At 44.3% G+C, this 21,729-nt stretch overlaps 2 protein-coding genes across 4 annotated transcripts in view; one reads left to right on the top strand and one right to left on the bottom strand.

Annotated features, from left to right (window-relative positions):
• LOC306792773 (ras-specific guanine nucleotide-releasing factor RalGPS1) overlaps positions 1–21,729 on the bottom strand; it is a gene marked incomplete at its 5' end in the record, with an annotated part of 57,073 nt that overhangs the window by 23,599 nt on the left and 11,745 nt on the right. The gene's annotated exons all lie outside the window — the stretch shown is intronic.
• On the top strand, positions 8,455–20,837 carry angptl2a (angiopoietin-like 2a). 3 transcript variants are annotated; one of them, XM_079289950.1, is made up of 5 exons: positions 8,455–8,556; positions 15,044–15,968; positions 16,577–16,770; positions 18,101–18,371; positions 19,143–20,837. In XM_079289950.1, the coding sequence occupies exons 2-5, from the start codon at positions 15,074–15,076 to the stop codon at positions 19,340–19,342; spliced, it is 1,560 nt and encodes a 519-aa protein (XP_079146076.1). In that variant the 5' UTR covers positions 8,455–8,556; positions 15,044–15,073; the 3' UTR covers positions 19,343–20,837. The 3 variants fall into 3 exon arrangements, with proteins under 3 accessions (XP_079146076.1, XP_079146077.1, XP_079146075.1); XM_079289951.1 differs by lacking the exon at positions 8,455–8,556 and adding an exon at positions 9,720–9,929; XM_079289949.1 differs by lacking the exon at positions 8,455–8,556 and adding an exon at positions 9,720–10,012.

The raw sequence follows: 21,729 nt of genomic DNA, 5'->3' as shown, positions 1-21,729 counted from the left end.
AGTATATACATATACAGCAGACAAATAAACAAATAGATATATAAACAGATGTTGGCCAGGAAAGTGTCCAATTGTTGAACAAGCAAATCAATACGGACCCTCAAACAGCTGGGACAGGTCACCAACACAAGCGCTGAGTAAAACCGACTGATATGAGCGAAAGCCAACAATACCAATATGTCTGCTCTGAATCGAATAACTGACGACGTTGTTGTGGCTAAAATCTGACAGCTTTCCACAGTAAGTATTCAGTGTTGCTGCAGAGCTGCACAGATCGGGAGCGAGCGAAGGACTTTGAAAGTTAGCGGAAACATTAATGTGAGACAACATCCGGTTTCTTCAGACGAACATCCGGTTTTCAGAATAAGATGCCAACAAAGTATGAATTATATTCACATTAAGTATGAAACATGCTACCTGCATCTCGTGAACCAAATGTTATTGCCCTTTTGTTCATATAGCAGTACTTTTAAAATAAAAGTGCGCAATACACTACTTTATAATTCATTGTTGAACTTTGCCATGTAATTAGTGGGCACCCGATGCCCACATTTTTACATCTATACCAGCACAACACTGGAAGCTTTGTTTACCAGAAACAAATCTTTGCGGTCACACAAAAAACAGCAAACTGCATCTTTCCTTGAATGCTTAACAAAAACAAAAAAACACCCGTAAAACCAAGACGGACGGATAAGTGCTAATTATGGTTTCTTCTGGACTTTAACAACCATTTATAATAAATGGTGAAGTTATATGAGGTTGGTTTAGTAGTGTTCATGGTGGCTGAAAGACCCCCCCCCCTGCATAAGTTGACAAAAGCATAAACAGATGGCGAACACGCACGCACACACGCACACACACACACACACACACGCACACGCACACGCACACGCACACACGCGCACACACACACACGCACGCACGCACGAGAAATACACCGTGAATACAGAAAACACAGGTCAATTCTGGGATGAACTGGGAACTAAATTTGTGCTGTGGCGGCAAACTTTTCAGAGATGAAAGCATACGACGCTGTGGTTGGTCAATGCAGTTTCCTCATCAGGTCACAGAGGGAGAAAATAAAGTCATTGATGAGGGAATGAGCCCACCTCTCCATCACTACACCGTGCTAACACTCTGGTGGTAGTAAGGTAGTACGCAGCCTACTGCGTCTCATAACCGCCGACTGTTCTGCCCGATTACGCTCCAAGTACTAACTAATGACGCACAGCTGCTGAGATCGCTGCGTGTACGAGCTGCAGCTGAAGACACTGCTGTGGTAGAACAGTAGACATGAGTGGATCCCCTCCATGTTGGTTTTCTGTTTGTTTAAAGGCGCTAAATGTAAATCTCACCTGATTTATGTCAGTGTGGAAACTGACACTATTCTTGCCATTTTTGCCAGCTCATTGGACACATCCTCCGCTCCCTTATCTATTAAACAGGCACCACTTTGCGAAGAAAAGGTCTCACCTTGACCTCTTTGTTCTCAGAAGATGTAGTCTGTAAAAAACTGTAGAAGACACTAAACAAACCTCTAGATGCCCCTCAAGTGTCAGTTTTGGACGTGTCAGGGACGGCGTGTCCGTGTCTTTTCAGAATAAACTTCCGTGTTCACAGCAAATGTACAGTTCACACTCGTTACACACATCGTGTCTTTTCAAAATAAACTTCCAATGTAGGCTTACATAGTTTTTAGTTCACAAAAGTACTTGTTAGGCTTAGGAAAATATTGTAGTTTAGGTTAAAATCTGTATATTTCTCTCTGTTTGTTAAGTAACTGGCATTAGTGAAGTATGGCAGTTATGTAACGAGACTAATGTGCTCGCTCTTTATTCTACATCAGTTAACCTGACTTTCTAATAATTCCGTGAATGGGTTAATGCTGGCGTTAGCTGAAAGCCTGGTACGTCTCATACAGACAATAAAGGATGCCTCGTGTGTCAGTATCAGACGCCGAGGACCACCAACCAAGCAGCGGTGTTTGACAGGTTGGGAGTGAGAATTAAATTATATTAAAGACACATCATTACTGACTGATGCGTAATATCTTCTAGCTGAGGTTTCTTTTGTTGGCCAACATGGAGTTGAACGTTGCGCTCCAACGGGAGGGAAGAGATGTAGGAATGTCATCCGAGCTCGTCTGTGTGGGATTCAAGTCACAGAGCTGCTCTGGTGAAATACCCATTACCTCAGTTCTTCCTTGAGGCTGCTGCACGTCTCATGTGGTGGTTACCAATGCACTCAAGCAAGTCCATAAAAATATCCAGCATTGCTTCGTTATGATTCAAGTGCAGGACCGGTCCACACAAGTACCGACTGCATGTCCATCATTGTCAGCTGCTGTTGGTTGGTGAGCAAGTTGCTCATGGACCCACAATGTGAAATACACACGATAAAAGGTTTTGTCAAAATAAACTTCTGTTTTGACAGAAAACTCAGTTGTGTTTAGGCAACTAAGTGAGCTACTGAGTTAGGTTTCATAATAGATGGTGGAATAGTTAGTTACTGTCTTGTGGGTTAAAATAGCTACCGAGGTACCGTTACTTAACTACGCAAGTTACATGACAAATAAATCAAGGTTGACCTCTCGTTTCACATGAGGAACGAACAGCTTCATCGGTGTGTGTTGGACCCATCCACCTCCCCTCCTCCCTTCGTGGGCTTTTCCTGTCTTTCTACTTCCTCGTTCATGATTTCGTGCATAATATACCAACATACTTCGTGGGATACCTACGAATTACGGTGTATTATTTTAGGTAGGTATAGCGACGAATGCTGGATGAGACCAGAAACCAGCCTGAACCCTACATCTGTGAAAGAAATGTGAAATTATTTGGATTCATCAACATAAATTGACGGGGTGATGACAAAGTGCCAGGAAGAGGATTTCACTTCCTCTGCTCCTCGAGGGTCCCCAGAAGGATATTTCCATCCCAGCTAATCTAACCGTTTGCTTCCATTGTGCTTCACTGTGGTAAACTGATCCTGGAACCTCGCTGAACGCATAGAGATGAACATTCACACTTTTGAGCCAAAAGCCCATTTTCTTTAAAGTCCGAGGGCCAACAGCAAGAAGACTTCGGTGGCTGCACACAGCTACCTCTGCACAGGCACGGAGCCAGTTCCAGCCTTGATCCTGAAAAGGGCTTCAAGATGTTGGAGCATCTTGATCCGGGTTGTATGCTGGATTAAATGTCAAAGCGTTGGCATCTGTCAGTCCCTGATTAAACTATTAACTTGATCACATTTCCCACGACACGGCGTGTTAACCTCCACATTAGCCAGCTCATGGCAACAAACGTGGATCGGCCTGCTTCCACCTCCAGTCCTGAGAAGCCTGAAGAGACAGGAACAGACGGGGTGCAAGAGGGTGCAAGATATCCAGACCTGGGACTTTCTCTTGTCTTCTCTGGAAACATTTAGTGGATAATTCAACAGTGTCTCTGAGATAGGATGTGGAAAAATGGGGGGCAGATGTAGCATTTTTATAGGCCTTTGGAAAAGACCAGCAGGCACAGGTGGACATGCTGGGGAATGTGTTCATAACAGTTACAGGACTCCAATAAACTGAGTAGTACTGCACCTGTGGAAGCTGTTCCACTACGGGGTTAACATTAACGCCATTAGAACGTTTGACTGGGAGTTTTACTGTCCCACCGTCAGCGGCACTTGATGAGGCCATCTGGCAAGATGTCATTGGAAGCTGTTTGGGAAAAGGCAAGTACTCAAGTAATACTTGGTAGGATGCTGGATGCTCTTCTTTCAATGAAGACATACTCCCCAGCTCTGATAGAGCCTCTCCGTGTGGTCTCGCACACACCGCATTCCACCTATTTCTAACACGCTAAAAGAAAATCTTTAAAATTTGAAGATACTGAGAAGTGCAAGAAGAGATGCATGTGTCTCAGCAGCTTCAGCTGCCGGCACAGATCCTCTTGTGTAGAATGCTGGTATGGTGGCTTTATATATGGAGATGATAATCCATGGGACAATTCTATGACTTTCCTAGTTGTGGGAGTTTTCAAACTAAGATGTCAATAATCAAAAAAGTTTGAATTTCCTCTATTCAGAGACGTATGCTGTTGTCATCACACGTCTTCACCAGACATGTGATATGTAGTCTGTTAGGCGACTGAGAAATGCCAACGCTTGGTCTTTTGTAATCTACATGTCCTACACTTCCCCTTAGAACTATGCCGGCATTACGTTTCCAACACATGAACAGATGGGGAGTGTCAGTATTCAATGGATACTGTATAAGAACTATGTTGATCACACATTTTGAGCATCATATTAATGCTTATTAATAACACATTGTAGTGAACTCATGAAGAGCCAGTTTGAGGTATGAGAGTAATCTCAGGAGCGATCATCTGACTAACTAGTCTTTACCATCTAACATCATATGAGCAGACGAGGAAAAACAAGCCCACTGAAGGCCTGTCACTTATTTAGTATAGGATTTATATTTTGGCCTTTTCTACTTTTATATCTTAGATTTTTACATATTTAATGAGCTTAGTTGGAGTGAACCTGAGATGTAAATGTTGTGCATGTGATAAGAAAGAACTTGAAACCCACTAAGCTGCTGCTGATGCAGTTCTGAATACACTCCATAACTCCACGGGTCTCCCTGTTACAGCCCGCTGCTCTGTTTTCATTGTGCAATCATGGAGAGTCGAGCATGACTGTGTTTTATTAACAAGGCAGGCATGGTGATCCGACAAAAACATGTTTTAAAAGTGACGCACAACTAAAATAAATCTAAAAAAGGGTTTTTCCTCTTTTCCTAAATCTTCACAAAAACATATCCATAACTTTTCATAGAATGGACTCTATTAAGTACACTGCGTCTGTGTGTGTGTGTGCATTTTTGATCTTAAAATAAAGAAAATAGTCGTTATGGTTGCATTCCTTATCCTTCTCAAACTGAGCTTGACAGAACACATCACATCAGTGCGTTTCACAGTGACGCAACATGTTGTGAAATCTCTAATTGTAGGTTCTGCACCTAAACGTTCTATGCACTGTGACCACCAGCACCACGTGTGCAGTGAGGCGCTCTGACATCACTCACACAAGATACTTAAGCAACAGACCGACGCAAAACTCATTTTGGGTCATAAGATATGAACCACTGCACCACAAAGCGAAACAGAGTGGACGCTTTTTGCTTGCTTGAAAATGTCTGTTTCAGATCAAATAAATGTAGTTTACAAAAAATTAAAGAAAAGAATACTACCGGTACTTCAGAGGAAATATATGCACTTTCCTCACAAGTCTCAGAGAGGTCAAGGTGGGACTGATGTTTTGATTTATTTGAAAGTTTTGTGCCTGAAAGAAAAAGTCTTGTTCTTTTCTCTGTTTTCATATTAAACTATCAAATATCAGCGTGTGATAATAAACACACAATACTTTTCAGTAGATACAATCCACTGTTTGGAGCTGCACATGAGATTTGTTGACAAGAATAACTATAAAGGAAGAGAATAGAAAATATCACCAGCCTTAAATGAAATATAACGTAATAAAATAGTGAGACTTGGTGAGTGTGGAAGAGTTCAGAAGAGGAAGTTTGAAAATATTCAATGGGAGTGAAGAGGATTGACACCAGTGAAGCTGCTGTTTTGAAGAAGACACTTGAATTGCCTTTTAGTGGTTTTCATCAACCGGAAGTCTGATGAGTTAAGTTACTTACAGATGCAACTGAAAACAAGGCAACGTTGACTTTTGGTTTCGCATTAGACAAGAACACGCGTCTCCTGGGTGAAAGTCCTGTGTTATGTACTTTATTTACAATACGTCACCTGACTTCCTCATAACTGCGGCCACGTAGAGAGATAGAATTATTGAGCAGGGCAGTGAGAAACATCTTGAGCGGCTAATAGGCGATTTGTTCGTATTTAACATCGGGGACAGACCCGGTTCGTTTTGTTTCTCTGCGACTAGTATTTGTATTATAACTAATACCTCCCTTTTAAAAAAAATACCATATCTATATGGTTCAGTGTTATCAGATACAAAGAGTAAAGATGTGAACGTTGAACATGTAACGAGCTGCACGTTAAATAGAGCTAAAAGTTTAGACTGAAATGCACCAATAAACAAAAGTCTGGTTTACTTGTCAAACAGCTGGTTGGATCCAAGTCGTGCCTCTGGGCAGATAGCCAATCATAGCCAATCAAAGTTTAGAACGATTAGATGTCAGGGGAGGCCTGTGGCCAGGCAAATTCCCTGGACAGGGCCTCAGAGTGGAGCAGGGAACCTCCATCATTAACTATTACACACAGAGTTTAGCTGGCTGCGCTAATGCCAACGTGTGAAAGTGGAGCTCCACTGATGAGGGCAGATGGAAACCAGGGCTGGAAACACTGGACAGCACCTCAGGCAGCGTTTCAGAGCTTTAGGCTGCGCCTGTAATGATGAGAGAAACAAGTCTGAAGACTCACTTCTGTCCCACCAGCCAGCTCGCATGTTGCGGACAGGGCAAAATAACTCAGTTACAATATAAAGACGACAAATTAAATAAAACGTTGCCTTGAAAAATGTCCAGGAGTTACAAATCGGTTCCTATTGGGCTGAAACATTTCCACAGCCTGCTGCATTCTTCTCCGTGCTACACCCAACATCCCAGCGCGATGTACCGGCTGTCCATGATATCAGCTGTGCTGGCAGCTCCGGCATAAATATTACATCTGCATAACACAGCACCAGTCGCTTCACACGTACGTCGATGATATCATCCTGGTAGACGTACGAGTGCGGGGTGTAATGTGCTTCAGCTGTGCAGCTTTGCTTCCCGTCTCCTTGCCTCTCTGACGCACAGCGAGGCCCGGCCTCATTCTTCCATTCAGACACAACAGATCTGCCACTTCTGTCACTCGGGTTACAACACTGGTGCTTCACACGCAGAACGAACAACATGTATACTGTCTCTTCGTGTGACAATGTGGGAGCGGTGTTCCAGGGTTTAGCTTCACAGAGCGCTGCAGGGACGACCAGGAGGTTAGCATGGCGCTGGTTCCCTCGACAGAAGATGGGAATCTTCTGTTGGATTTTGGATTATTGCAGGAAATAAGCTCCGCGGCAAACACAAGTTAATGATACCTGTACGTAAAAAGCTAACGCTAGGCTACAAAAAACTACAAGACTGTCACATGACCACTAAAGGTGGACTAGTGTTCTAGTCGTTAGACTAGTTTCTTAGTTATGCCCGTATTTATTTGCTGCCTGTATTACTTTCTTGTACACTTACTTATTGTAAATATTTTCTTACGGACTTACCCACTTGTTTACTTTATTGACTTACTTACTCATTATGCTATTTGTTTATCTTATGTACGTTTCACATATTGACTTATCTAGAACCTATTTTACTCGTGCAGTTCATTTTCCCATGTTGACTTTGTTGACGTTTTATTGGATAACCCTAAGAAGTCGTGGTGGCTCTCTGGACTCGTACTAATCCTACAGAGATGTGAAGTGCATCACTTCCTGTCAGTGATGTTCTGCTTTAGCATTCAACAACAGAGACTTAATGGAGCTGTTGGTCTCTGCTGAATGGCGGTTCACTGCTTCTTTCCTGACTACCTGCTGCTGGAGGTCATTATCAGGCCCATCGGCGCAGACTGTGGGACTTGAATAGAGAAGACAGAGCCTGGATGGCCACAGGCTGGGACACGTCCTCCTGTGCACAGAAAGGAAAAGACACGGGACGGCCCGACATACAAAGGCCACCGCAAGAAGTCCAGAGATTGTGCCTTTGTTAGGACACACACAGAGAGGAAGGAAGGAACCACTCTGTGGTATTATGCTCTGCTGCATCTGGATGGGCTCCGTTTGGACGTCACATGATCGCACTTAAAAGGGTGTCATCATGTTTCCGTTGGGGATTTTGAATTGGCGGTGAAGTTGTTATTGCGCCGGCGAGCCTTTCAGTTTCTTTTGTCAAACACGATGTTGACTTTTGAGACATAATGAGAAATATAAAGAAAGTCTATTGAGCCATATCTTGTACAAGCTTCTTGCTGGTGGGAAGAATTCTCCAGCCCCCCCCCCCCACACACACACACGCACACTACTCCACAATATTAAAAGAAGAACCTGCCACTTTGTGATTGGAATACAGCTCATTTGAAGCTGCAAGCGTGACTTTAAACCCTCTGAAAACGAACAGAACTAAAAGAGACACCACAAATCAACACGGCATCGCTTCCCCCGAAGATGAGTTTCTCCAAATGTCTCAAAGCAGAACCATCTGACTCTCTCTGAGACAAAGAGCACTTGTGTTGATCCAGGGATAAAAGCCCATCACACGCAATCAAAAACACAAAGCCACTGAATGAGTTTAGAAAAGGGATTGTCAGCAGTAAATTACTATGACAACATAACAAACTCCAGCCACACTGTGAATACAGTCTCTGCCTGGTTCCTCAGATACACAGAGACAGAGCCCACGTAAGAGCTGTCCTAAAGACAGTAATGGACTGAAAACACCCAACTCAACCTGCTGTTGCTGTTAAAGTCGAGGATCATAGGAGTCTGAATGAGGTGAGGAATTCAAATTCAGTTTTGCTTAGAAATCAATATTTAGCTCTCGCTTTCTGGATGGAATACAATCTTAACGGTGTCCTTCGTTAACGAAAACATACGTTTAAAAAGGAGAAGTAAATAGACTGTACTTGTAGAACGCTTTTCTTCTTCCCCACCACTTGCCATCATTCACCCATTCACAGTGATGGCAGGGCTACCATGCAGGGTGCCACCATACCAACGCGACTCCACTGAGCCACAGTCACAGCGTCATATCGTAGAACACACGAGCCTTCACTTTAACCAGCAGGTAGCAAGACACGGAACTCGTCTGGGTTCTTGAGGAGTGGTGGAAGTTATTCACTGACAAATGAACACACACTGTACTGCTGTTCATCGCTGTAAAGTGACTGCTGACTTCACTCATCCTCTCACGCACGCTCTCGCTCTGTCTCTGTCTCTAAACCATCATCATCCAATAAAGCAGAAATCCCCCAAAAACATTTTTAAAAAAGTTCCACGATGCTTCGGCCCGGCAGGGAGGCAACTCAGGCCAGACGGGGCAAAAACCCTGCAGACGTTTGTGGAACATTAAGTTGGAGAAAGCTTGCAGCTTTTTATTTTTTTCTTAATCAACCTTTATTTAGAGGTAATCTCATCGAGACACACGTTCTCATTCTCAAGAGAGACCTGGTTAACTTGGTGGCCACAGGAGACCAGCTAGAGGGGATGTTTGGGAACCCCAATACATAATCCTTGTTATGTGAATAACATCAACCATCATATTTGTCTATGCTTTCCGACACAAACGACCACCTCTGAATCAATCGATGTATTGGAAGTGCTGGAAAAACAGGAGAAGACGTAACGTAAAACACTTCTTTCCTGTGGATTCCCTCAGGGAGTACAGGTCAAGACCCACAAGCTCCAAACCTGCGACCTCAACTTCTCCTCCACAGACGGAGCAGTGGAAAAACAGGAGGGCTGAGAGATGCAGGTGGTGGGGGGGCTGCAGGGGACAAGGGTTTGGGTGGGAGGACTGGGAGCCTCCGTCTAATTCCTCCACGCTCTCCCTGTTGTCAAGGGGAGGGGAAAGGGGGCGTCGCCGCGGCTCACTGCTTAATTACTTCAAGAAAAAAAAGAAGAAGTGTCTCACTTGTGATGGCAAGAAGACTGAGGGAGGTCGAGTCTCTGGGAGGACGAGACACAGATTGTTACTGAGGGACAGGAGATGTCTTACAGGTGGAGACAAACCCTCTGCTGCTGATGAATTGAGCTACGACAGGAGGAACCGTTTGCTGCTGCTCGATTGGACACGTGGGGACTGATTGAAACACGTCATCACAGCCGGACTCTTTCCGCTCTTCACAGAGCATCGATTCTGTCAGCAGGTAACAGGAATATTACGAGGAAGTGGAGGAAATGAGGAGAGACTGACTAGAGAGGGAGTCTAAGGAAACAGAGACAAGTGGAGGTGAGTGGGGCTGACACCTGACACTTTTGATAAGTTCTGAAGAAAGATTTGCTGCACAGCATGACTTTGTTCCGACTGACCCGTGTTGGTGTGGCTTAATGAGACACTTACAGTCACTGTCCTCTCATCAATCACGAGTTTACCGTCTTCTTATTTACAGTCAGGAGTAGAGTCCACACTTTGTTCTGGAAGAGTATGGCAGGTGTTTTTGTGCAGCTAGTTGTTACACTGGTGTGGAGCTCCACACTTCATTCACATCCCTCACCACAGTAACTGTCTTGGGAACATTGTTACCTTGTTGGTTTACTTCCCAGCATGCATATCCTTTGGGTAATGAGCCCTCTTTTTGTCAAGTGTGAACAAATGACTCGGCGTGCTCTGTGTTTTTAGACATGTGATTAATTCACAGTGCAAACCGTGACGCAAACCCCCTTCAACCACTCCAGCGTGCATCTTTCCTCCACGCTGCAGGCCAAGAGTTGATATTGTTATATATCAGCACTGACACTGCTTTGAATGATGAGGCTGACGTGACACTGAAAGAAAAGAAGAATAGCTCGGGCTTAAATAGAAGTAGATTCTACTTTAGAACAGCTAATTGACAAACTGGAACGCCGTTTAGTTCAATTTGAACTAACAGGTGCAGGAGCAGATTGGGAGCATTTCGTTGCCTCTCCACATGTTGACAGCGAGCCGGCGGCTCATGGCTAGCGGTGCTAACAGTGCTAACTATGGAGAAAGTGCTGAAAGCGCGAACAGTGTTTACCTCTTTATCTTCACATAATAGTGGTTTGCTGCCATAGCAATGCTCTGAACCGTACTCAACTGACAAACGCAATAGTCGGTTAGTTAGTTGACGTGTCCTCGGAATGTTCTCTGCTTATTACTTCATAGTTGTGCAAAATGAAGAATTGCACGTGTCACACCCTTTGTATGAATATGAATTCTTCTTTACTCTTCATATCCCTCAATGCAATCTGTCCAGCGCTTTAGAAAGGTCCAGTGCTCAGGATTTAGTGGCCTCTAGTGGTGAACTGAATGCCCCTCTGCTCATCGCCTCCCTTTCTCCCAGGAGGCCGCTGTTCATGTCCCGTGTGAGACCCAAAGTAAACTTTGCTCTTGTTACATAGCGCCGTGACTAAACAGAGCGTAGGAAAGAGCGTTGTTTATTTAGGCTAGTTACATTGTTATGGTTGTCAAGTTGTTGCTTAAATCGAATCAATAATGTTAACCATGCGTCATTGTGCATTTCTGCAAGCGTGCCACCAGGCTGATAGGAAACATACTTTCAGAAACGTTGACGTTCACCTTCTCCTGGTTTACAGAAACAAACATGCCATGAACTGAAGTTGATCTGTACGCTGCAACATGTCCTGCTCTAAAAGCTCCAGAGCCTCTGTACACTGCCTGCTCAGCCCCAAACAGACACAGTTAGAGACTAGCTGGTGAACATAGCGGATTGCCCTCAGGAGTAGGTGGAGGCCAAAGCAGCGCTATTGGCGAGTGAACAGTAAACTTAAGATTCATCATGTGGAAACAAACATGAATGATAATGTTGCTCTGTGTCGGCCGGATGTGAAAAAGAGGTAACTGTTAGCAAACACGTCCCTGGAACTATTGGCATCAGCCATACGAGTTACGAGTGCGCGCGTGCACCTGCATCCTCATGAGTGTGCATGAGACAAACAAAACGGGAACCTACATGTAAAAGAAGAGGGCACCTTTGAGGACTAATTTAGGGATCCTTCATTTCTTTACGCAGAGCTGCTGGGATATTTACACCTCTGGTCCACTCATGACTGACGATGAGGGGGAACGGCTCCTTTTTCTGAAAATAAATATCCATTATCCTCACGATGAGGTCAGTTAGTCGACATGTGTAACTGTCAAAGTGGCTCAAAGTGAGCCACGTCAGAGTCGGGAGAACGATGATGTTGTGACTGGTTAACGCTCGGCACACCACAAACCAGAGGCTGAATAAAGCCTTTGGCACAAGAGGAGGACATCAGTCAGACTCCAATGAAAGGACAGCTCTGCTGCTTCAACCCATTCAGCTTCAGCTAGACACAGGGAACATTTACTCACTTCTTTAAGTTGTTCATCAGGCAGCTTTAACACTTCAACCTAATCTGCTGATTGAGGAGAGCTGGGTGCCCCCCCCCCACTTTGACACGCTCCACAGGCCTGTCATGCCTTTGTGTCCAGACGCAGACGTGCGTTTGCGGGCGGAGACGGGTCGCAAGCACCCCGGCAACTGCTCCTGCTGGGTGTGCACGTGTGTGGGAAGGAAGCAGTGCCAGAAACAGACGCAGTGACAAAGATAGAAGACGAGGGAATCGTGTCCCGCGACACAAAACCAATAGATCTTATTCTGACTATTTCAGGAACTGCCGTGAGACTGTTGCGTGAGCGCACTTTGACGCCAGCTTCACAGACAAGGTTAACTTTCAGCATTCACAAGTAAAACCGCACTAAAATGACATCAAGAAGCTGAAATGTGTGATTGCCTTCCTGCTCAGTTCCTCTGGGGCCGGGATGGATTACTTCATGTCATGTTCCGCAGAGGAAGTGAACAATTCATCTTCATTAGCGCACAGTGGCAGATATACAACCACGCATTAGAGAGACCGAGTGCAGCTGTGGAGTAACCGATCACATGATTCCATTAAACATGTTTTGTGACAATTCAATCTGCGAAATAAGGATAATCAAATGATCTTAATCCTCTCTGCGAGTATGATTAAACGAATGCAGAGCGCTGCAGCATTTCAAGACGTGGTGTCATGATTTAGAAAAGGTGGAACATTCTCAGTCTGCAGAGGTGAATCAGTGCGATACGTAATAGTATTATACGCGCTACAGCTACGTTTACAGGAGGGCACGGCTTCGAAATCAAATGGAAAAAATGGCTGATCCAGATTCTACCGCAGCTGGCATATACATCACTACCAGCACATGCATGAACAACACAGGTCTTATGGAAACTATAAACTCAGCCTTTTTTTCACACCTCCGTTATTTCTTTCAGGAGTAAGAGCTCCCAGTCATGTTCATCCACTTTACATTTTCACAACTTCATACTGTACATGTCACAGGTTGAATGTGTTAAATGGAGGTGCCTACTTTGACAAATAGCCAAGTCTCCATCTGAAGCTAATGGTAAGAATATTTGTTTTTCTTTGTTTCATTAGAGAAGCGATGGACCAGTGAACGTAGCCAGGGTTAGTGGTGAATGTTATTTACGGTTTCATTCAAACCAACAGACACGATGTGAAATTATTATTTTGATCCATTGATCAGTTGATCTTTAAGACATCGAATGTCACAAGATATTTAAAAAAATGTTCGTCACAACTTCCCAGAGTAACGGTGACATCTTCAAATGTCTTGTTGTAATTAATTAACCAAATACTTGATTATTGTTGTTTTGTAGATGAATTGAGCGATTAATCAGCTAATTGCTTCAGCTCTACTCCAGCACCCCATATTTATGAGCGCATACGTCAACGCAGACAAACAGAAAGTTGGAAGAATAGATCTCCTGCTGTCTGCATCCATTTTGTAATACATCTTAATCAAATCCCGCTTCAGAGAGCCTTGCCCAGGGTCAGCGACAGAAACAGGCCAATCTCCAAACCCACTGATGGAAAAGTCCCAGAAAATAAAATTTTTAGTGAAAGGAACCGTAGCGATGCTTCAAAGTAGAAACATTCCGATGCTGTGATAGCGCTCCCCCCCCCCCAAAGACCAAGAGAATCATCAAAACACGCTGGCCAATAAACGAGTTTTGAGCCGAGCCTGGAAACAAGGAACACGTTTGCTTGAGCAATCCATCTTCGCCAGATCTTTTAGTGAAGACCAGTGCTGTTCGGCATGTGCTGCTCACAGCGTTCACGAGGACGCTCGCCGCTTGTTGACTCGAGGGAAGTAAAGAAGAGTTCGGTTTTAACGTCCGTGTCTCCAGAATACAGCAGCTAAAGTGAAGTCCAGTCAGTGGGCCTGTAAATGTCAAATCTGCTCAAAATGATGTAATAGGGCTTAGGAGTTGATTGATTTGATTATTTCAGGGATGATATAGATCATTACTAATCAAGGACACCAAATACCGATATTAACATTTGTGGTAGACATTCCAATTTTGTCTCAAAATTTAGAACACAAACTCCACCATAAAACTTTGTTTATATGCATTTAAGTTCATGTACGTTATAGAATCTGCAATGTTTTAACTCTGGTTGTCCAAACAGGAGAGCAGGAATCTTAAAACCATTGCTCCTCGGAGTTTGATTTCAAACTTGTCCAGTATTTGCTGATGTTTAATTGAATGATGCAAGAGAGACCTTTTTAACATCATCTGAAAAAGTAAGAGAGGGAAATGATTCCCATGCAGACACCTCACAGTCTTTGCATGTATATTATCAGTTAAGTGATTCTCTTCCAACAGTGACAAACAGAGTTGCGGCTGTCTCACAGGAACGGGTCGGGTCGAATGAGCATCGGCAGGTCCGCGTGTACGTCTGGTGTATGAAATATCTCCGTCATCGCTGCGCTGCATCTTTAGAAACTATGATAATCGGGTCACATCTCTGGTTGCAACTTCAGCATCGGGAATTGTGATGTTCATTGCAACTTCAGCTATATCGGCAGCCTTAGCCATAGCTCCACTCACTCACCGCGACAATTCCAGTCTACGTCCCATCTGTGGCACAGTAATCTTCTTTAGTGGTGTTGACAGGCTATTACTTGTGACGAACAACCAATCAGATACTGCGGTGGACCGGACACTGAGCGAGGATACAGAGGGGTGACTACAGACAGAGAGAGGAGGCTGCATCAGAGCCAAAGTAGCACATATTTGAAATTATTCATCAGCAATGAGCTAGACAAAAACGTCTTTTGTTAAATGATAATTGTAAAAATGATGAATATCGACGCCAATAATCGTCCAGGCAGCTATACGGTCGATGGCGGTCAGTGAATGTTGTGAGAGAATAGACATTTAGTGATAACCTCTTCCCCCCTCTCTTTCAGAAACCATCTTGGCTCGGGTGCAGCAGGACTATGATTCTCCCTGTGGTGGTTTTGCTGGTGCTCCTGTTGCTCTCTGGACCTCAGTCCTCTATCCAGGGAGACACTCAGGAAGTCGGGAACAGCGACGAGATCTTGGAGAGAGAGTTCTTCTATGCGCCGAAGCGTCAGAAACGTGCCGTGGTTGACCACAGCGCTTCCCAAACTGACAAATGTTCCTACACCTTTATTGTACCCCAGCAGAAAAACAATGGGGCCATCTGTGTGAACTCCAAGGAGCCCGAGGCCCTGCTGGAGAACCGGGTCAATAAGCAGGAGCTGGAGCTGCTCAACGGCGAGCTGCAGAAGCAGCGGGGGCAGATAGAAGCGCTGCAGCAGTTGGTGGAGGTGGATGGGGGGGTGGTCAACGAAGTCAAGCTACTGCGCAAAGAGAGCCGCAACATGAACTCCAGAGTCACGCAGCTGTACATGCAGCTGCTGCACGAGATCATACGCAAACGAGACACTGCACTGGAGGCGTCACAGCTGGAGACACGCGTGCTCAACCACACACACGAGATGGGCCGGCTAGCCTCGCGCTACCGCGACCTAGAACACAAGTACCAGCATCTGTCGGCGATCGCAAACAACCAGAGTGCTCTCCTGGTGCAGCTGGAGGAGCACTGTAAGCGGGGAGGATACCCGTACGGTGTGGTGCAGGACAGGAGCCGGCCTGCCCGTCCACAGCCCCCCGTGATCCCTCAGCCTCCTATCCAGATGCCCCCATTGTCTCCTGGAGGCTACAGACCCTACCATCCACCCACCTACCCCCGCCACACCAACAACCCCATGACTAATGAGATACAGAATGACCAGAACGCCAAAGCATTACCGCTTCCGCTGGCCACAATGCCGAGTGCGACGTACAGCTTCACCAGCGAGCCCTCTGGTAAGTAGACGTCGTCCTCTGAGGTCTATTACTGCAGTGGACACACATTCTCCTTGATGTCACAAAACTGTGGAAAGGTTTCTTCTAAATACCTGCAAAACTATTCATACCGGCAACGACGCAATTTTCAAAAGTTGCAACACTTTTTCAATGAAAGGTTTAAATAGATATACCCCACTCTAGTGTTTACGCTGCTCAAACACACATACATTTTTCCAGCAGTGTTTTACAGTAACGCTGCAAAACGAAGCTTTCCAAGACTCCAAGGTGGACAAATGACACTAGTAACTACTGTACTGTACCCAATGGTGTGATGAGATTTGAATAAAGTATAGCCATTTAAATGTGTCGTTTACATGCGATGTCCTCGTGGTTACTAAGAAATGCAGTGCAGTTTTGCTCACTGTAATATTTACTGCTGCCAGCATCACGGGGACTGGAAAGCATTAGTCATATTTGGCACATATTACACTTGGTCAACAGTGACTTCTCTTTTCCAGGAGCCCTTTGACCAAATGTTCTACCATTGGTTTTGATGTTGCAGTGTCTGATACTTTTTGATACTGCAGTATACAGCTTTGTTGGTCAGCGTTCCATCTCTCCTGCAGGTCCTTTCAAAGACTGTCTAGAGGGTCTGGAGGCCGGATACACCACGAGCGGCATGTACCTCCTGAAACCAGACAACGGCAACCAACTCATGCAGGTTTGGTGTGACCAGAGACATGACCCTGGTGGCTGGACCGTCATTCAGAGACGTCAGGATGGCGCCGTGAACTTCTTTAGAAACTGGGAGACCTACAAGGTAATACGGATCTGAGCTTTGAATCATGAGGTCCAACAAAAGTGCAGAGTAGCTTTTATAATAAAAGAAAAAAAGATAGATAGTCCTTTTATTCCAAGAGTGGTGAAGAAAGCAATAATTAGGCCTTGGGCAGGGATCATTTCATTGGTCATAGACACGTTTCACAAGCACACAGTATGAGTATAAGAGCTGAAGCAAAATATTTCCGTGCAAGCAACATTATACATGCGTGCATATATACAGTTAGAGAAGTGGAGCAAATCCAAGTGCGAGCAGAGTATTTGAGTGCGAGGAAAGGTTTTGAGGGACAGCATTATAAAATCGGAACGTGAAATCAATAAAGCATGCTCTCACATTGAAAAGACATGCTCTTGAATTAAGATAGGAAAAATACTCCATACAGTCATTTTAGGCCTAGCTAAATAATCGGACTGGAATTCTGAATTCTTCTAATATGCGATTGTTGTTGTTGTGATAACAGTTAGGTTAAGACCTAGCATGTTTGATTAATTGAACAACAAAACCCAGGTCAGCACCAGCCAATATTGAAAGCAGCAGCACATCAGGAGCACATTAGCAGCAGCTGGTCTTCTATCAGTGTCACACTTGATGAGTTTAGCAACAAAACTAAGTTTTCAATCGCTCACAGCGACAGTCAATTGGAAGACAATAGACTTGAAGCTTAATGATATGCCGTGTGCCAGAGGATAGACCGTTGTATTGTAACATCAACTTCATAAAAAATGCAATTGTACAAACAGGAATTGAAAAACTGCCATGGTGTAAGTATGACAAAAGGAGTGCATTATAGTACAATATACAAACAATAAATGTGGACACATTAACATCCTGTGGCCTAAAGTGAGAACATCTTAATATGGATACTCTTCACAGTACTTTAAACTCAAGACCAAAGCAGGGGGTAATACTTCCAAGTTGTCCCCCGATCCAATCCTTCCCCAACCCACCCTCAATGAGTCAACAAGGCACTTAAAGCCAATTACATGCTCACATTTGGCAGAGACGAGGACTCCCTCCTGAGTGAACCCATGTGTGATGTAATTGAAACCAGTGATTCAGATACACTGAGCTCTGGTGGAGAGGATCTTAAACGTGACCTGCCTTTGTGTCATTGCTCTCGGCCTCTCGCTCCGACATCATACCAGTCTTTCACAGATGCTTGGAAAACATGGGCGGTTTGTTGTTGGAAGGCCATGGCTGTATCCAAGGGGAGGAGAAACAGCTTCTTTCTTGTAAACGTTAAATCATGTGTTAGGAACAGTAGGAATGGATTACGCCTGACCAGTTAAATGTATTTCTCTTTTCACAGCAAGGGTTTGGAAACATTGATGGCGAATACTGGTTGGGCCTGGAGAACATCTACTGGCTGACCAACCAGGACACCTACAAGCTGCTGGTGACTCTGGAAGACTGGACCGGACGCAAGACCTTTGCGGAGTACGCCAGCTTCCGTGTCGAGTCCGAGGCTGACTTCTACAGGCTGCGAGTGGGCCGCTACCACGGCAGTGCCGGAGACTCTCTCACCTGGCACAACGGCAAGCAGTTCACCACACTGGACAGAGACCATGACGTCTACACGGGTGAGTGGACTGCAGTACAAGAGAAGGCATTCAGAACTGTTGGTGGGCTTTCACTTGCTTACATTTTGGCATCTGATTCAATACATCGCACAGTCTCCACAGTAGTTCCAGCTACATATTGTATATGCCACTCCTGTCTTTGAATGAGGGAAAGTAAACTTAGTCACAGGATACACTTTGGGTTAAATTCTGCCATTGGCCGCGTATCTCATGCAGAATTCTCCGCCATCTGTGGTATTTTTTTATTTTTTATTTTTTGAATGGCATCGTCGCTGCATCCCGCGCGACGATTGTGATTGGTTGGCGATACAGTAGGTCTGGCTTTGCGAGACTAAGTAAAACATAACTGGCTGTATCCATGGTTTCTTTAATACCCACAATGATGAGTCAATACGACACTTTCCGCTCTTGCTTTCTTCTTGTCTAATGGTGTTCTGGTGGGTTGCTGTAGATTTGTCCAACATTTGTAGAGCAATGACAACTCGCATATGTAAAAGAGCATGACTGGTGCAAGCATGTACACATGAAGTGATGCACACACACTCAACCGCAGAGGAGACGGCTGGCGGGTCGCCGACTGTAGCATGCTGAGAGCTTTACTGTTACAGACCCAATGAAGACTGACAGAAAAGCCAATGATGCAGGAATTTGATGGAAACAGCAGGGCGGTCCATTGTTGGGCTCAATGATTCATGATCAATCATTGCCCGGACCCCTGACCCAGAAGAGTGAAGATTTCAGGTGGTCTGATTTGATTGCTTGTGTCTCCAGGTAACTGTGCCCACTACCAGAAGGGAGGATGGTGGTACAACGCCTGTGCTCACTCCAACCTGAACGGCGTGTGGTACCGTGGTGGGCACTACCGCAGCCGTTACCAGGACGGGGTCTACTGGGCCGAGTTCAGAGGAGGAGCCTATTCTCTGAAGAAAGTGACCATGATGATAAGACCCAATGCAAACACCTTCCATTAACACTTCAGTCACTCAAAACGCAAGAGATTTTACTGGGCGAACATCAGAGGGTTTCCCTTTCTATATCACAAAAAGCACAACTCCTTGATTTGATCTTCACTCTTTTCCTGTTGGTTGCCTTATATTCACAATGTAGCTTCAAATGGCAAAGGCCCATACAGTGATGCGATAGGATCCATGCATTCTTTAATTTGTATTTTATTCATTCTACAGGTAGAGGTATAGCTGGTACTTCCACTTTATTATGGGTGCTTATATTATATACGTATAATATATGTTGAGATCAATTCTACAGGAGAGAAATCTGGTTATTTATTTTGATAAAATGTTCCTGAAAATTGCTGTAAATTTGGATTTGACAATAGTTAGTAAAACAATTGGTTGCAAGTCTTCTGAACACTTAGTATGAGGACTAGGTTTGAAGTTGAACATCCAAACAAAGTTCAACTTTTCTTCAATCTAAATAGCAGGAGTGTGGACTTTACAGCTACCTTTACCACTGAATACACTATGCATGTTCTTGAACTGAATCGACTGTAATGCTTAATAGTTGTTTAATGTGGGATATGAAGTTGCAGGTTAGTATTTCCACTAACTGAGCAGAAACGGCCCCTTGGAGATGATCTTCCTCCCTGTATCCTGATCAACCATTGAAGGGGCCGCTGTTCTATTACTTCAAATTACAAATGTCTTGGTACTGAAGAGTCTGGTACTTGATATTTCGTGCCACGACTTTACATTAAACTCTATTCTCAGAAGGCATCCGTGTTTTAAATATACCTTTTCTTCCTAGCATGAAACCATAACGGGACACAAAATCTCTCGACTGAAAAAACAGGACATTGTTAGCCTAGCTTAGCATAAAGACTGGACGCAGGGGGGGAAACAGCTTGCTTGACTCCGTCCAAAGTTAAAAAATACACGCACTAACTCTGTTGTATTGTACATGCCAAACCATAGCCAGAGCAAAGAAGTCATCGGGTCAATCAGTGATCTTTAGAGGCGCTGGTAGGTATCTTTTTTTACTTTGGTCAGAGCCCAGCTAGCTGTTCTCTCCCATTCCCAATCTTTATGCTAAGCTAGGCTAACCACAGCCCGACTCCAGCTCCGTACTTCTTGAACCATTACTACCACTGTAAGTTACCAGCACCAAGATAACAGGACCTGCCCCCATGTCCATTTAATATGGACAGTGTGAAATTGAATAAAGCCTTTGAACGTATACAGGATTTACAAAAACATTCAACAAATACAATTTCACTGCAGGTTTTGTAAGTAAAGGCAGCTACAGTACATTCAAACAGTAACCAAACAGTTCAGTGTGTACAGCTCAGTTGTTCCCTCGACCTAACGGTTTCCTGGTCTGTTGGAAATATCAGTCACTGCATTAATATGTATGTAGCAGGTATTCTGTGTATATATATGCTGTTTCATTCAAATTATTTTTTTATAGTCTGTATGTTATCAAACTTACAATAAACGATGTACAACTCTGTGCATGTCTCCAGTGATCTCATTTCAATCAGTTCCACTTTGAGATCACGAGCCCAGAAAACCAAAAGCGTGAAGACAAACAGCAAAGCATGACACTAGAGTAAAGCATGAATCAATGAGTGTCGACCAAAGAGCAGAGTCACTTTACACTTGCAACCAGTAACATGTGCTCTAGAGCAGGGGTTCTTAACCTTTTTGACCTCGGGCCCAACTTTTCAAGTACAAAGTGTCCCGGGGCCCACTCTGACTATATGCATCAAAAGTGTCAGACAACCTGTAGGTCATACAGAAACAGAGCAGTGGGCCTTTGGAGTCAGTAAAAATTTAAGATTTTTGTCCGCATAAAATAAAAAAGTATCTTTCAGTATAAATAACTGCCGGTGGCTGTATCTGTACAGGTAAAGGACAGTATAGGGCTGTAACTACACTATCAGTGAACAACTCCCTCAAATGTGAAGAAGATTGGACAAAGTATGACCATTCTACAGTGTTTCTTCATGAAGAGATCCAGGCGGAGCTCTAAAAGGACATTTGGAGACCCAAATGGACACATGGTACCCAAATGATATTCTGACACACTAAAGGTGTTTCTCCCTTTATATTTTGATATTATATTATTTTCCTTTCATTATTAGCCTTTGCAAATTGCAAAAACTATGTATATATGGTCGAAGACATGGTGTGTGAGTAGCGGACTTGCTGTGCTTAATGGCTGCGACCGAGCACACGAACGAGAATGAGAATAGCTCAGTTACGCAAACGTTGGTTGACGGCTTATGGAAGAGGAGGATAAGGTTTGTACTATAAGTACTAGCGTTTTCTGAAGGCAGTAGCTCCATGGTAACATCCAATAGCACGTTGTTGGGTCTGTAATGTGTCTTTTTCCGTCGAAA

The sequence above is a fragment of the Melanostigma gelatinosum genome (assembly GCF_949748355.1).
Source record: "Melanostigma gelatinosum genome assembly, chromosome: 18".
In the NCBI taxonomy this organism is placed as follows: Eukaryota; Metazoa; Chordata; class Actinopteri; order Perciformes; family Zoarcidae; genus Melanostigma; species Melanostigma gelatinosum.
Note: the sequence above shows the minus strand (reverse complement) of the source record. Positions and strands in the feature narration are given on the sequence as shown.